General features: G+C 40.6%; 2 protein-coding genes across 4 annotated transcripts in view; one reads left to right on the plus strand and one right to left on the minus strand.

Moving 5' to 3' along the window:
- LOC110837866 (proteasome activator complex subunit 4B) overlaps positions 1-16259 on the minus strand; it is a 21961-nt gene extending 5702 nt beyond the window's left edge. Inside the window, exons 1-25 of one of the 3 annotated variants that reach the window (XM_022080460.2) lie at positions 15866-16259; positions 12905-13025; positions 11533-11673; positions 11290-11406; positions 10808-10852; positions 9837-10245; positions 9389-9537; positions 8747-8953; positions 8397-8670; positions 8109-8324; positions 6646-6744; positions 6191-6328; positions 5424-5639; positions 5194-5351; positions 5025-5114; positions 4756-4936; positions 4424-4678; positions 4204-4332; positions 3600-3791; positions 3336-3523; positions 2658-2787; positions 2353-2582; positions 1519-1714; positions 996-1110; positions 776-918 (exon numbers count right to left, since the gene is read on the minus strand). In XM_022080460.2, the coding sequence (XP_021936152.1) occupies positions 776-918; positions 996-1110; positions 1519-1714; positions 2353-2582; positions 2658-2787; positions 3336-3523; positions 3600-3791; positions 4204-4332; positions 4424-4678; positions 4756-4936; positions 5025-5114; positions 5194-5351; positions 5424-5639; positions 6191-6328; positions 6646-6744; positions 8109-8324; positions 8397-8670; positions 8747-8953; positions 9389-9537; positions 9837-10245; positions 10808-10852; positions 11290-11406; positions 11533-11673; positions 12905-12993 (4107 nt within the window). In that variant the 5' untranslated portion in view covers positions 12994-13025; positions 15866-16259. Of the gene's footprint in view, positions 1-775; positions 919-995; positions 1111-1518; positions 1715-2352; positions 2583-2657; positions 2788-3335; positions 3524-3599; positions 3792-4203; positions 4333-4423; positions 4679-4755; positions 4937-5024; positions 5115-5193; positions 5352-5423; positions 5640-6190; positions 6329-6645; positions 6745-8108; positions 8325-8396; positions 8671-8746; positions 8954-9388; positions 9538-9836; positions 10246-10807; positions 10853-11289; positions 11407-11532; positions 11674-11997; positions 12792-12904; positions 13026-15865 lie in introns of those variants that run through there. The other 2 variants (XM_022080458.2, XM_022080457.2) reach the window with 2 other exon arrangements.
- On the plus strand, positions 13239-17203 carry bai (Transmembrane emp24 domain-containing protein bai). Its single transcript, XM_022080474.2, has 5 exons — positions 13239-13599; positions 13930-14050; positions 14304-14374; positions 16259-16385; positions 16858-17203. Exons 1-5 carry the CDS (start codon positions 13420-13422, stop codon positions 16977-16979), a joined length of 621 nt encoding a protein of 206 aa, XP_021936166.1. The 5' UTR covers positions 13239-13419; the 3' UTR covers positions 16980-17203.
- Positions 17204-17415: the final 212 nt, after the last annotated feature.

Genomic DNA, 17415 nt, shown 5'->3' on the forward strand with positions numbered 1-17415 from the left:
GGTGTTCTACACAAATCTAGTATCTCACACATGCAGGTATTTTCCCCAGCTTTTCCATTTCCAGGCTTCTGCAACTTCAATTTATCCCTGACAACAAGCTGCAGTGTCTCACAAAACAACAGGCAGAATAAGCACGTCACATATAATTTAATATTTAGTGCCTCATGAACATGGTATCACCAACTGAACAATAATAAACATTTTTTGAATTTATACTTCTCTTCTCATCCTCATAAAACTCCTTTTACATGATTATGGTTATCCTCGGAAAATTACTTTTTGCCTTGTTTTGCTGACACTGATTTCGACTTCACGTGCTCATTTTGACATGCATTAACTTCCCGACAAAAAATAACAAAATGCAACAGTCACACATGTAAGAAAACACAGAAACATCTTCAGAGTACCAGAACTCACGCACGCAAAAGAACTGCAATAATTTTTCCTTAAAATAATGTGCAAGTGTGATGGAATGATTGAATTTTAGGTTAGCTGACAACATTTCTGATTGCAGAATTTATATAACACCAAATTAGATGGAAAGGTTGTGTTAAATTACGAGTATGTAAGGACTTGAATGGAGGTGGTCATGGCCTATTTCAAGGTATCTGTCTGTAAGACTTGTGTTAAGTGATAACCCAACCAAAGATTTGGAGCAGGTACCTTCCAAATATAAGTTTAGAATGTAATGATTTCGCCCAGTTGCTCAGTGGACAGGGAAACTTCCTTTTCCTTCTCAATGAAATAAGTGCCAACATAACAGCATGTGACTCACCGCTGCAGTGGCAAAGCATATGCCCCAGTCTGTGACGGTCTCCACAGTAATGTTGAGCAATGCAAGACGGATGATGGGCGTCAATGATTCCCACAGAGCAGATACCTTGTGGAAGGGCCAGTGCTTGGCCCCCCGGATCATTCCTGCATGCAAAACAAAATGAGATGCTGCTCTGACCGATTGACCGATGTCCGTGACGTTTCAAAGAAGCGCAACTCACCGGCAATGACTTCTGCAGCACAGCGCTGGCTACTCTCATGTTTGTCTGTTACCAGGCGCTCCAGGTGAGGTAGGAAGTACTTGAGGTGCACGTCTCCGTGGTTTCGGAAAAGGCCCTATCAACACAAACAAAGTGCTGAGAGTTGTTGACAGTGTCTTCCCATACAGACAGATGGCACAAAAACAACCAACAGACAAGCAACCAGTTGGTAAGGGTGGGTGAGAAGATCAAAGATACAAGAAAACTTACACAAACAATGAAATTCTGCATGATCGCAAGATAAAAACCTTCCCTAAACTCTTGTGCATCACTAAAAATTACAAACACAGCAACAGTAGAGAACTTTGAAGTTATGACTTACAAATTTAGACTGAATATCTACAGCAGGGGGTAATCATGCACACATGTCACTAGTATAATTATTAATGTGTGACAGCCTCCCTACAAACACAGAAAACTGAATAATGATCCTATTGTTGGAATGATAGGCAAAGTCATGTGACATACTGAACTTGCACAGTACCTTGAACATGATGAAGCGAAAGCCATTGAATTTGTCTTTGCCTTTCTTCTCTTCAAGGGCAAGGAATTCAATCAGCCGGTCAACATTGTTCTGGTCTGAGAAAAACAAGAAGACCTCTTTCTCTGCATCTGTCAGCTCATTAAGCTTCCGGTCCAGTGCCGGCTGATCCCCAGAAGGAGCATAAACTTGTAGTTGTCTGCAAACAGTTCCGAACATAAGACATGACGATAGAATGGACAGAATGATCTACAAGACAGTTCAAAGAATACTCAAAATAACAAGGAAAGTGTCTGACAGGAAAACCTGAAAATTTTCAAATTGCCTCTCTTTGCATAATTTATGCATTCATCCTTTTAGACAACAGATAAAAAAATTACTGTTTAAAGGTTTCTCATAATGGTGCATTATATATATATATATATATATATATATATATATATATATATATTATATATATATATGTATATATATATATATATGTATATATATATATATATATATATATATATATATATATATTATATATATGACATTATTCTTTTAGACTTTGTCCAACATCCAAATTATAAAATAATAAAACTACAATATTTCAAAGGCTGTATTCCAGAGATCTTTGGCTGGTCCAGTTATGAAAGCTGCCATTATACAATACACTGCATACCTGAAAATGAAGTGCTGGAACAGAGTCTAATTCATGAGTTCACATCCACAAGACAGACTGACGTCCACTTTTCAAATAATGAAGCCTCTACTGACAGCTTGAGGGCTTTCAAAAGACTGCCCACCGGATCATGTGACACAAGAATGGAAACACAAGTAAGTTGTGTCACTCACTTAGGCCAACAGTAGAAGCCATGATATGGCTTGTGAATGTAGCGGGGAGTGTCCCATTCTTCAGCTGTCAGGGGCCGGGTCTCACTGCAGTACTGCACCCACATGTTGTCAGCACGTTCCCCAGGGCCTTCAGCCCTCTTACCCTCTGAGAAACTCAATGGATCTACAGAAATCTTCTTGTGGGAACGTTTTTGCTGCTTGAGCAGAAATACTGTGCTGCGGATAGCAATCTGGAAACAAGACAGAGTGAAAACACTACTGCTGAACACCACATATCTTCCTAAGCACAAAGTTTAGTTCCATACCTTCCTTAGCTCCAGGGAGTCATGTATGAGTGTGAGCAAAAAATAACGCACAATCCTTGCAGGATAAGCCAGGTCAGGATGAACAAGATCCCTCAGAAAACTTAGCGCCATCGCATGGTAGCGCCAGTGCCTGTAACAATATGTATCTGCTCATAGTCTCCACATAGGTATTAAACATGCAACAACATAATGACGTGTACTCTTGGCCTTCCTTCAACATTTATTTATCTGCCTCCAACAGAGAGCTCTCTTAGTTACAGGAAGCTTACACATTGTAATACAAAACATGACTGCTCTACAAAAGAGAAAAGAAAACAAAAGAAAAATCACATACCTCTCAATGCAATATCCAAAGAAGTCAGTAAGGGACTGAACTGGTGCAACACAGGGTCCACAAGTGCACTTTTGTAGTAATAATGACAAACTGTGAATACCTGTGTTTGGTTTTGGCTCATCAGTAAATAGAGGAATCTGATGGCCACAGCTAACCACATTCAGAGCCATGGTTCCCACCCCTCTTCACAGTGTGCCATATGAACTTCCAGCACAGAGGTAGGAGGAGAATACTTTTCACATGCTGATACAACAGAACAGCACAGTTGCTACTCAAAATCTGTTCAACATTTGGAATGTGATATGGGTATAGAATTTGCAAAATGGCATCTTTCACCTACTCACAAGTTTTCATGCTCCATGGCATCAATTAGGGAGCTCAGCAGAGCTTGGTACTGATCTAAATTGTAATGGTTCCTGTCTTCCAGCTGCTGTGAGCCAACAGCAACCTCCTCTTCTGACACGACTGGGAAGCAGGGAGCTGGATCTGACTTCCAAAGCCTGCGAGCTGCGTCAAGGCACGGATCTGGTATCTGTTGGCACAGATAAGAGTAACAATATGACCACTGCTGGTGACTGTACTGACAGCTGGTGAACAGTAATACTCACCTGAAGGCTGATAGTGATTGTGGGGAAGTGCTTGTGAACCGTCTCCACGATATTCTCCATCAGACGGATGACAGACAACTTCTCCGAGGGCTTTGAGCAGACAATGGCAGGCCAGAGGTTTAACAACATCTCCCAGTTGTGCCGGGTCACCAGGGGGTTCTGCCTTGGACCGAGCAGCACATACAGTGTACCCTGGAAGACATGGCATCATAGTTTATTTTGTTATACGCTAATATTCAACAATCTGCAACTCACATGTGAAAAAGGCAATGCATATTTTAAGGTACAATTTCCAGTCCTACCCAAAGTTATTCAAGTGAAACAATTTAATACATTCTGAATGCCAATCCTTGTCATCTGAAATGTCACATGGGGTCTTCCCAATGACAGCCCCACTAACAAAAAATATTTGCTTCTTGTCTGTTACTCCAGCTTTCAGAAATCAGCCTGGCAATATAACATGTCATGCAATATAAATGATCACCTGAAGTTCTGACGGAATTTGTTCAGCTTCCATCAGATGAAAAAAGGTGGACATGCATGAAAATGTGACAGAGTATGTTACTTAAATATCCTACAGATCAAATTATGACATTAAGACCACCTTGAACTGCTCGTGGAACTGGTTTGAATCCTGCCGCAGGTTCGTTAGCAAGTGAGGGATGAGCACTGTGTAGGAGTAGGAGAACTGATCAAGCGCCGTGAAGAGCTTCACTTGGGCCCGAGAACGCACCTGCAATACAGAGCATGACTTGGTGATGAGACGAGCAGAGGACAGGTGAGACACGTGCTGCCCTGTTTGAACAGACTGCACAGATACTCACCTCACTGTAATGACTGGAGCTGAGTTTCAGGAGGCTCAGCATGATCTGGCAGTGAGTTGGGGTGAGACACATGCTGCCTCGCTCTAGCAGGGACTCGTGCTGCAACATGGTCCGGTCTATGAGGAGGGCACGCAGGTGCTGCTTCTGTCCAACAAGCTTATTTTCGAGAACTTTTTTTACAACGCGGAAGTTCTTCCAGTGCATCTCGTAGCTGCTCTTAGAACCAAAGCGGTCGATAAGCAGGTACTCCCATAGCTGCAACATAAAATTTTGTTTCTGTGACACAGGATTATGACCACAACACTCACATTGCAAGTGAGACAGAGACTCACCACGATGAGACTAAAGAAAGACTTGGTGTCATCCTCCCTAGTAAGCAGCAGCTTCTCTTGCAGCTGGTTTACTGTGTCTGCTACCTTTTTTCGTACATTGCTACCATCTGGCATTGTGACATTCCCCGCCCCAACATCAAGACTTGGTACAAATGGAGTGACGGCCAAGCTACTCTCAATCCTGCACAGAAAGAACATGCAACAGTTTCACATATACAGCCTGCACTCGTTAGATGAGTAACAGTTCTTAAGGCTATGCTGTTACTCACAGCTTGACAGGCAGCTCATCCCACACAGGCAGCATGGAGCGGCAACCCAGCACAGCAATCACAATGCCCAGGCTACAATGCAGCTCCTCCCTGCAACAACACCCAAACGGTTTCACTCCACAGCTTGCAAACCTCACTGATAGTTATTTCACTCTGGTTTGCAATTTACCTGGTTAGCTGAAGCTCATCGCTGATGAATTTCTCAACACGCTGCAGCTCAGGAGGCAGATACCTACTGATGAGTGACTGCACACAAGCAACTTCATTGTTACCTGGCACATACCACTTTAGCTGCATGCTGTAAGGGTTGCCCGGCTTTCCCCAGTCCTGCCAACACAACAACATCATGGAAAACACTGAAGTGAAGACAATACAGCATAAAGAGAAAAGCCTTCATACCTTTATGGGCAGGTAATCCTTGACGGGCCGATCGAAGGATCCGGCAATGCTGCGGTAGTCTACTGGAGTTACAGATGTCAGGCTGGACAAGACATGACGCAGGATACAGCTTGAAGACAGGTACCCCTCACGACACGTCAGATGCAGCGTACGGTCCATCACCTGCTGCAGCGTGGCCACATAGGGCAGCAGAGCACTGCCACGGCAGTCGACCACCTCAATACAAATACATGACATGCTATTTCTTTCCTAAATTCAATTTTAAGTTTCTAATTTATGTGGTTGTCTTAGATTCAAGGCATGCCCATGTTGTGGTTCATTTCATTGGAACAGTCTGACAGAATATAACAATGAACATTTAATTACATATTATATAAGTAATTTCAACTATTAAAATTAATTTAAATTACTTAAATAATTTACACTGCATAAAATGTAAAATGATTTAATTTAACTGCAGCAATTATGAATGCAACAAGACAAATACTTTAATCCTTTGTGTTTGTATTATATTACTTATGATTATAAAAAAATCTTGTAATTCTTAGTTGTTCTGTCAAAAATGTGAAGTATGCACAGTGTTTTAAAAAATAAAAAACAGTAATAATAATAATAATAAAAAACGAAGATCAAAGACATGGTTGTCACAAAATTCACATAAAGCAGAATGTCCTAGGAAGAAGCTATCTGATGCTTACCCAGTGTGTATGAAATGTAAATAAAAACAATGCAGTAAGTCAGACCTGACCGTCACTGTGAGGACTCACTTCAGATAGTAGCAGCAGGTTGTACAGCAGCTCATTGTCAAGGATGTCCTCCTGCAGAACATCATCACTTTCCACCAGAGCGAGCACAGTGTCACACAGGTGTGGCACCAGCACTCGCAGTGTCTCCTCAGGGTTCACCTAGAAACAGATCAATGTACAATCAGTTCACTCATGACGCAGAATATTCAACTTGGCAAGAAATTCCCTGCCTTACAGAATCAAAGCCACACCTGTCATAGGCCTCTAAGCTCAAAGCTCACCCAGAATTCTTTAACATCCTCTTTATCTATGCCCAGTCTGATCCCTGGAGATTTTCTGCAAGAATTTTGCATCCAAAAGTGCAAATTACACAGTCTCAGGTTCAGACTGAGAATGACACAAAACAGAAGGAATTCTTCTGTGCTACACCCACATAAAATACAAGCACATGGTTTGAACGTCTCCCCGCTGCTCACCTTGGCAAATGAACGAACCACTGTTGCCATAAAGTGTCCTGCAACCTTTGTCTCAAGGATGTGTCCAGTCACAAAGGAGTGAAGCTTCTTTAGGGCTGACTGAAACAATATACAAAAGGGAAACAGTCTTTGTACAGTAAATTCAGCAAATTCTTTATACTATGTTTATTCATTTGTGCCAGTGTTTGTTTATAGGTCTTGACAGGAGCCTGCATTAGTGTCACTATTTATTTCTATAATGCTTTTCAGCTGAATTGGCGGCTGGAGCGTGCACCAATCACATGTACTGTGCCTTGGTAGGAAGTAAAGGAGGGAGGCGGAGGGGCGAGAAGGTGAGGAGACAATATACCGTGGTGCAAGATGTAGCATTGGTCTCCAGTGAATGGTTATAACACTAATCAAAGTACACGTAAGAACTGGCAACAACGCGGTGCGGCTGCCGATGCTTCTACCACGGGGTTTCTGAACAGACTGAGGTCTAGCTGCTTACCAGCAGACCTCCTTTGTGCTGATTGGTCACTCTCAAAGAGCAGAACTTGACTCAGCCGCCAATTCCACTGAAAAACATAATAATTGCCTCAATCATTAGGCATACTTCCTGTCCTTGATAAACCACAATTTTGTAACTGTTTTAAGTGAGACAGTCAAATGCTGTCTTTATAAAATTTGTGGTTTAAATTACAGAAGCAAACACTGAGAAGCTTAGTGTTTCCATGATAATGCAAAACAAAGTGGTTAGATTTCTTCTACACAAAAAACCTACTGTCTGGCACCACAATAAATTAGAAACAAATGCCAGAAGGCAGCTCACAGTTATTCTTTGTTAAACTTCACAAGATGTATTAAATACAAAACTGTTAAAGAGAAACAGATTAACATTTATTGCCCATACAACACGCATAATCCAACTGTCCATGTGCTGCACTTGACAACATCAGTAATTAAGAAGGAACACTGACAATTATAACTGCCTCCATCAGGCCATTCTGTTCTTCTTCCTGAGCCTCAATGCCAGTACTGCACCTGCATTAAAAATAATGTGCATTCTATCCCCCAAAAAACTGAGCATGCAACTGTCACCTTAATGAGAATTACAATCAAGGCAATGGCTCCTATGTCCAGTTCAAATCCAGGAATATGAACATTAAGGAATGTAAAACAACTGGTTCTGTTCTGCCCTGGGGAAGGATTCTGAGAAGTCCAAAAGATAGGACGCAAGACTCTAATTTAATACTTTAAGAAGGTATGATGTGGTGATCATGCAACTATGATGATAGAAAAGAGAAATTAAACTCTTGGAAAACAACAGCTCTGTGGGAGGGGTGGAAAAAATGTTGGAAAATGGGTTTTGGTAATGTAACGTAGACTGGACTGAATTTGCTCAAGATCAGACCCAATGGTGGGCACCAATGCAAAGGATGTTGAATGTACTGTGGGCAGATGCAGCTTAAAATTTTTCCTACCTTGAAGATGTGAGATGAGGTCTGCATGAGCACAGAAGTACAGGTGGAAGACAGCGCTCCCTCCGCCATATTTTCCAGTTTGCTCCGCTTGTCCTCCTCACGCTCCAACCGAGTCACTTCCATGGAACTGCTCTCGATGAGCGCGAAGCAGCGGTCCAGAAACTGCAGCACAAAGTCTTCAAAGTCTGCTGTGGCCAGGCAGATTGTCTCCTCTTCCTGCAAGCAGGCAACAAGTGTCACAGTCTGCTCCTGTCAACTATCCAGCATTAATGAATGTTTCTACAGTACCTCTGTCAGACTGTTCCAGTACTTCGAGGCAGACGAGCAGTCCACAATGGGGACCAACGTTGCAAATGTGGAGATGAACTGGAATGTGACAAAGCACTTCTTGATGTCATTTGGGTCTATTCCCGGCAGTGTCGACATGAGCAACGGAATGACGTGAGTTGATCCTTCCTTATAACTACCACCCTGCACCATCGGACGTGCCACTGCGACCATGCACTGCATGGCTGCCGTAAGCTTGTGGGGCTCTGTTAGCACCTCCAAGCTGGAGTACATCCTGGAAACATTGCACAAGGTTATATACTGGAAATAAGCCATGCTCTGTTTAAATTCTACCTGATCATACAGCCAACCTATCAATTATCTGAGGGATGATGATGGCTGGACGCAGTGTTGCCAGATGCTGCAATGCCTGGCTCACTTCTACAAGACCCATCTTGGAGAACATGGCTTGCATAGCAACAGGTTTGATGGACTCCACAAAGTTAGTGATGTCCTCCTCCGTGAGTCTGTGACTATCTGGTATGGGCGTCTCCCAAGTCAGCTTCTTGTACCGCTCTCTACAACAGATCACAAATGGCATCACCTAAAAGGGGGCTGATTGCACTGAATGAGACACAAGCTTTTCACTTTAAAGTACTAGCCCAGGACTGAGCATGAGATCAGATAAAATATATATGATATCATGGCTCAAGCAGTTCTGAGTAGACACACAAGCTGCTGAAGTGTGGGTTATTATAGTTACTTGGGCAGCAATACTGTCTGAATTCAGATGTAGCAGAAACAAACTGCATTACACACTCTTTCACACCATAACTAATACTTGGACATGGTTCAAAGTGATGGAGTAGCAAATAAAGACAAAAACGTGATCAAAGTGACCAAGCAAACAGGTACTAAGAGAAAAAAGAAATAAATTGAAAACAAAAATGACAGGAAAGGAAGAAGAGAAAAAAGTGCCGACACACAGCAGTGGGTGACTGTGATCTACTAACGTGTGCAGTCGCTGGACGAAATAAAATGGCAGTTTGCATAGCACATCCTTGAGCTTCACCAACCAACGTCCAAAGTTGGCGGGGTGGAAGTATGACTCAATGGCTTTCATGAACTTGTCCAGGTACTTCTGGGCAGAGCTGCCACCTCCCTGAAATATTAAAACATGGCCCTCAGATACTACAGCACAGAACATGTATTATAGTTCTTCATATATTTGTTTTTCCTTTGTAACATGGACTTCAGGCACGAAGAATCTTTTAAACAGGCAATTTCCCCCTTCTAATGTGTTTCCTGTCCCTCAACAATCGGTAACATTTTTCTTCATTCTGTTTATTCTCTTTGTTGCATTTCATGATTACTGTAGTTTATCTTTCCCAAGCCCTGACTTCCAGCTTATTTTCATAACAATAACAATACTTTAAAAATTACTACAACGTTGCCACACACCAACACAGACACGATCCAGAGTGCTATGGCTGAAGTGTCCAGTTTGTGATGTTTGGAAGACTGCATGTTCTTGTAAGAGACAGGGAGATTGAGACTGCGCAAGAACCTGGTGAACATCACCGGGATGTGTGGCTCCCAGTCAATGTAGCCAATGTTCCACCATGCCAGCCGTGCCATGAGCCACATCATGGCCCCTTCCCAGGCAGGTGCATTGTGGCACACCTCCCACAAATTCATAAACTCATGAAACCATAGCTGGTGCCCCAGGCAGCTCTTTTCAGGAGACAGTGCAATGGGGAGAAACCACTCTAGCATTTCCAGTGCAGTGCATATTGAGCCCGAGTCAAAGGGGCATAGCTGGGGTCGGAACAAGTCCAGTATCTCCTGAGTGGCTGAGGCAGGGAAATAGCTGCAACATAAATCATAATCAATTATCTCTGTGTATTCTTTATTTATAATAGGTCATATAGCCACATGTGAAAGAGTTGAAAATGTAGTTTCTATTTTAACATTGTTTGCACTAATAACTGTCTTGGTCTTCAAAAAACTGTATTAATATTTTGAGACCCAGTTCCTTAACAATCAATAATTCTGCATCCCTTTCCACCGAGCGTAGTTATAGGTTTCATATAATACTGAGTGTAAACAGTGATTTTTCCCTAACAGCATCAACTGGCTGATCCAAGTAATGGAAACGCACTGGTTTCTTTGAGATTAAACTGAACATTTATGAGTTACTTAAAATAAACTTTCACAACAAAGAGTTAAACAGCTTAAATAGCTTCATAAATTGGTCTTCATCATAAAGACTAACTTGTCTCAAATCTAAACTTCATACTTTCTTCACAATGTGTAATCTCTTTCATATTAGTCACATACTTTCACTACTTTTCTAATAAAGTCTAAAAAAATAAGGTTTATTGACATAACTTTCATACTCCCTTATCACAATGAAACAATCTGCTACTTACTGTCTGGCAGCGTGTACTAGTTTGTTCAGGGTGCCATCTAGAGACCTGCAACATTGAAAGCATCAAAAGGTGAGGCTCACTTCATTCAGGATGTTCCCAAATACAAGAATAAAAAACCTGCATAAAGTCTGTTCTGTCAGTATGAGAAACAGACATATCAGCACAGCTTCAGAAGCTACTTATGTAAAAATGTCTCAATATCAGTGACCAAACTGCAACACAGCAGCCAAAGGTCCCTGATGTGCAAATTCAGCCACACCAAATGTTGCTTGTCAAAATGCTGGATATCTTTCAACATTCAACAAAGCTCATTCTCAAAAGCTGAAATTGTTTGCTGAACTCCAGTCATGAAGTAATATGGACAGGAAAAGTGCTTGCTATAACATGCGCTCCACAAACACAAAGATGTAAAACTGCATTAACCTTGTCTCATCACAAGAGCTGCAATCAGTATACTACGGAAAAAAAGGATTGCAACTTACGAGAAGCAGCGGTACATGCCGACAGCCACGGGACCGGTGGACATGATCCGCTTACAGAGGTCATACAGAGGTCTCCAAGGGAGCTCCAGTTCCTCTGGAGAAATCAGCTCCTTTTTCCTGCCAACAGAATGTAGCACAGGTCCTTAATTTAGTGCATACAGGATGAAGGGAAACTGTTTGTCAAGCACCAGAGAATAAAGAAGTACATGCTGAAACTCTTCTTTTGCACATGGGTTTACTCACTTCAGAAGAATAATCAATGCCAGACTGAATTTGCTGACCAGCCATGGCTCCAAGTTAGGAATTGTGACTAACTGATACATCAGATGAATGAAGTTCAGGTGGTCCTCTTTAGAAAACTTCATCCCATACAACTTCACATACCTAAAGACAGAAGCTCAGTACACTGTTAAACATGCAAACTTTCCTTACAGTAGTACCATAGTTGAATCAGCAGAGAAAGTACGTCAACACAAAAATTCCAATGTCCCAGTATTGCTATAGATGCCATGATAAAATCAAAACCAAACCAGTGACATAAAATGCATGCCTTTAAAATATCCACCTAGATATAGCATTTCAAAATTCAAACACATTGTAATTCCTAACAAGAAGGTAATTCATTACAGGAACACTTATGTACCTATTACATGTTCACCGAAGTATGATAAATATTTTTTATTACTTATAATAGGAATTATATCATACTTAGATAATCTAGCTGTCCACATTCCACATCCTGGTCGCATTTCTCTCATCATCACTGCTCTTCCCAAGTTAGCTTTAATTTCCGACAACATGCGAACTGATTCTTCATCAAGTTGATTCGCATAAGGTAAAAGTTTACAATACACAATTTCTCTTTGAGGCTTAAATCCCAACCTCTTGATACGTCCACTGATATTTTCTCTGTCGTTTTCGCCCATGATGACTTCGTCAAATGAATACGCAAACACTTGCTTAGCTTGATTATTCTGATTGTATTTACTGACATGCAAAATTGAATACTATTACATCACTGTAACAACTTGCTCTTTCACTCCTATTTTAATGAGAGTCATTACAATGGAGCCATTTTGTTTTCTAAGTAGATATCAAAGATGACATGAAAGTTGACTTGCGATAATCAACTGGGTTTGGGCAACTAACCGTTTCAAGGTATCCTAATAAATGTATAAAATAAAGCTGTCCCGATATGCTCCATGGAGGCGCTTGGGGGAAGAAACGGGATCTACTATTCATTCTTAACCTCGGCATGAGATGTGGGAGAGTGGTCAGCATTATGCCCCGACCATGCTTTACCACCAGGAAAGCATCCGGATAGGAGGCTAGGTATTTGAACGTCAGTGTGTCAGTTTTCTTTGATTATACACAATCATTAACCGAGTTCCGTGTCCGAAAACATACTCTTGAATCCCCCGCCAAAAGGAAATACTTCTGATCTTGTTAAGAATATCACAAAATACCCGTTATTTTTATTTTACCATATAATAGAAAACTGGCATCTCCTGCAGCAAGTTAGTGACGACAGAGAAAGGCGTGACTGTTATCACGGTTAATATTCTTTGGTGTGTATTGAGAATGATATACGTTAAATATGAAGGGTAATTCTCACGTAATTGTATGATGATGCAACCTCAATTGCGCATTCTCTGCCACCTTGCCGCCCTTCCTCTTATTCGTGGAGGTGATTATTGTATCCATCTGGTTATTTTATGGAATACAGCCTGCAAGAACTATAATGATGTCAGTACCATATCGTGGGCATACATATAATGTTTGAATTTCCCTCTTATATGTTATGGGCTATACGTATACTGCTACGACGTTCAAAACGGCTGAACCCGCTCGTTCTCACTGCAGTGTTGGTATCAATTTTATACCCTAGCTTTCTTGCTCATTGTCTGATACATACATGCAAAACAGCATGCATGTACTGGCAATGTTGCAGAAAGCGACCACGGTAATGTGGAAGTGACGTTGGATCCGTTAGATCAATGGCTGCCATCTCATCGTATTTGTATTAGGTGTATTACGTTATGTACAGCATTACATCTTTGATGTAATTGTAATCAGTATATCATATGCATGTTTGACTATTATACAGATTAATATTGACTTTTCGTGGAGATGGATTTCACAGCTCAAATAATTACGGTGATTGCTGTTTTAATTATCAACGTGGATGGAATTATGTGGAAACTACAACCGAATGCACAAAAATGCCTGAAAGAGGAACTGCAATCTGATGTTCTTGTAACCGGTGATTATGAGGTTCAGGACGCACCAGGGCAAAAAGTGGATTATGTAGTATGTACTATGAGAATTTATACTAGCAACTGTAACCGCTATAATACATTAAACTGGCCATAATGTGGGTCAGTTATTTTGGTATAAATATGATACGTATATTAGGGTCTTTTGTAATGTATCTTGCTCATGATTTGGGCCATATCTTGAACTGAAGTCTGAAGGTGCATTACTGAAATGTAGAGGAAGGACTAAGTCCAAAATACCACTTTTACTGACTGAACATCTGGATTCATGGATTGCACATATCTTGTCCATGTGTGTAATTTTGTAATAGTTGATGTGCACATCTTGTATAGACATTGCATTGTGTTCATTTAATTTCTTTAGGTACGAGACTCAAAGGGCCATATTTTGTCACAAAAGGAAGACATTTCCAGAGGAAAGTTTTCATTTGTTACTGAAAACTATGACACTTTTGAGATATGCTTCACATCTCGAGTTCCGCCACGTAAGTATTGAAACAGTTGTGAAAATAACTCGTTCATGGAAGTGAAAGTGGCATTGCCTGAAAGATTCATAATTGTGCACTTATTCTTTCTTTTAGAATTATTGTAATTATTTGTTATGTGGGTATAAGAGGGACATTCTTCAGGATGACTGTGCATTGAAGTGAGAAAAGGAGCGTGAATTGTGTTTGTACAAGCTCCTTGTCCCTGTTTCATATCTACTTGTTTTATAAATGTTAAATGTTTTGATAACAGAACAGAGGGGCAATGCACAGGAGGTGTCCTTGGTCACAAAGAGGGGCGTTGAAGCAAAGAACTACGAGGGTGTAAGTAAAATGCTTTTCCTGTCATAAATTTAAGCACACTGATGATTGTAATATGGTCCCTGAATAAAATATTTTCAAATGTATCTGAAAGATTACTGAAGCAAAGACTGTGAAATTTATTATATGTTTCTTTTTTCTGGGGTGGTTCGTGACTGGCCTGCCTACAGCTGGTAAAGTTCCTTTATTTTCCGTTTGTGGTTTTGTGCATGGCTGCAGCTTACCAGTAACAACAAAACAGCTTAGCACTGGACATGTATGAGTTCTAATAACAAAGACTAAAACATTTGTACATTGGTGCCAGTCATTTTTAACCTGTCATGGACCAGTTGGAGCATGTTTTGGTTAATTTCAGAATTTGTGTATTCTGCTAAGTTTTAACTTGCACACTGACCTCAGGGCCTATATGCTGTTTTTTGCAACTAGACATACTTTTACTCTCTTGCTCTTGCAGTGGAATATGCACAAGGAAGAGACCACTAAGAAAAGCAGGATGTAGACAGGACAATACAGAGCAGTAGATTTACTGTGTCCCTTGCTTTGGCTTGTGCATGCTCACTAGCCAACATATTCAGTGTACTATCACTGACAAAATTTGAATCAAGCTGTGGGCACTTAGTCATCTGTTTAGAGTGCTGGTAGTCTTAGTGCACTTGTGAAATGTTTTCATTTGCAAAGTATACATAATGGGAGAAAAAAAATGTTACCATAGGTTTTGAAAAAAGACAGGTCCAGGGCTGAAGCGAAAGAAAATATGAACACTGAAGAGTAATTTAATGACAATTGTGCTCATAGGCAATCACAAATTTTTGTGCCTGTGTGGCTCTTCAAAGTGGGGTTTCAAAAGCCTCAACTCTTAGAACTGGCCAGTGTCACAGAAAAACAGTGCATTGAGTGCATGCAAAATCATATGGACTGTTTAAGAAAAAGATTCCAACTGTTACGCTTATTCATTGACACCATTCTTCAGAGAATAAACGTAAGAGAAAATTTAGTTGCTTCATGTAGGACAATGCCATGGTCCACACAGTAAATTTCTAAATTGACTGCTTTGGAAGAGGTATTTGGCAAACAGTTTACAACTTGAATGATTTTAGGTTTTCACAGCGGTGAGTATGAAGATTTCTGTCTTCTGGGTTGTTGCGCCGTGTAGTCTGGTCGATGTTTACCATACAACCACCATACTACATGGCACAACCCAGAAGGCAGAAATCTTCAGTTTATAACTTACGGATTGTCTCCAGATTTGGAGTATGTGGCGTTTGTTTGTGACAGACAGACAGACACTGTAAGACATTATGTGGACTACCCTCGTTATTTGCAAGAAATGAAAGACAATATTTGAAGAGAAAGTGCTAATATTTCAAGACAATGTCCATTGTGTCGAGAAATATTTTCAGAAGGTGCAAGGCCTGCTCAGAAGCAGGTGAGCACTTCAACTCTACTATAAAATAAGGTAAGCAGAATTGCAGGGGAAAATTAACTTCAACTTACCAGGGGATGTAGTCTTCTTATTTTGTGATACTTCCACATCAGCTGCAGTGCTCAGGAGCATGGCATATCTGCCTTGTAGTACGAAAGTCTTGGCACCATACCATGAAGAATACAGAGGATATGGAGGTAAATTTCCATTTCCTGTAGACATGGTGAATGACCAGTTACATCTCTGGCAGCTGTGGCTCTAAGGAAAAAGACCCCCAGTATTTCAATGTCATTCTGGACTCTTCTGAACCATTCCAGCTTGAAAATAGCTGCATTGTACTGGTCATACATCAAAGAACTTGCAAATAGTATGTTTCCCTTATATCTAAACACCAGTCACACCAAGGCCACGCCAATAATGTTTTAAGAATCTCGTACATTAAGAGTTGTTTGTGTTCTGTATAGCTTGGCGAAGCTGCAAAACTGAAGCCTCTGGAGGTTGAACTCAAACGCCTGGAAGATCTATCAGATGCCATTGTGCAGGATTTTTCACAGATGAGAAAACGTGAGGAGGAGATGCGAGACACCAATGGTGAGACAGCATTGTTGTTACATGAACATTTACAAACCCACATTGGAATGTAATTTAATTTATAGAAATGATTAAAGGGGCCAAATATCTTCTGGTTGCTCAACTGTTGAGTTGAGCAACCACACCATTCTGCTTGCTTGACCATTTTCCATCATATGTTCATTGCACAGAATTGATGTATTATTGGCACATACTTTTCTTGCGAACCAGCACATGGAATTTCTATTTGATGTCATTATAGAAGATTAACATATAATATACACATTTTCATGTTTTTTGCGTAGCGTGCGTAAGATGAAGACTTGAGATTATGTTTCCCTTTTAGTTGTGTTACCAGTCCTATCAGTATCTCTTGTGAACTTCAAGGCAAACCTTTGTAAATTTTCTCAAAAAATGACTTGGCCTGTAATCTGCATTAGACATCAAGTGCAGATCTCATTACTAAACTGTTTGTGCAATGTTTGGTTTTCAGAGTCAACAAACAACCGTGTGTTGTACTTCAGCATCTTCAGCATGTGTTGTCTCCTTGGACTGGCCACATGGCAGGTACTCTACCTGCGACGTTTCTTCAAGGCCAAGAAACTTATAGAGTAGTGTGCCTTTGTGTTTCCATTTTTCACTTTATTAAGAACCTTTTGTTTGATGACTTTGCATCCCATCTAACATTGTAAATACAGTGTGTTTCATTTATTTGTTCATGTACTATAATAATTTTTATATTTGCACATTTCAGACAGTATAGTTTTGAAACTGGATTGGCTGTGGAAATAACACTGATGGTTCTTAACAATAAATTTCCAGAATTGCATTGCAAGTGATTTCCAGTGGTCACTTTGTCATTCTATTTCAAACTCAAGCAGTGTGTGTGAAATGTGGACATATGAATCCCCTAAAATCAGTCACTTGAGTCATTTGTCTCTTGTTAGAAGTGGTAGAACGCTGATGCCGATTTGTATATGGCATTATAACATTATTCATCTTCCCAAATTCTTGACAGAAAATTGCAAAGTGTTCTGACTATACACATTTT

This window comes from Zootermopsis nevadensis, unplaced genomic scaffold (assembly GCF_977971745.1).
Source record: "Zootermopsis nevadensis isolate Lab colony 2312 unplaced genomic scaffold, Znev_1.0 Znev_ptg000029l, whole genome shotgun sequence".
Classification (NCBI taxonomy): Eukaryota; Metazoa; Arthropoda; class Insecta; order Blattodea; family Termopsidae; genus Zootermopsis; species Zootermopsis nevadensis.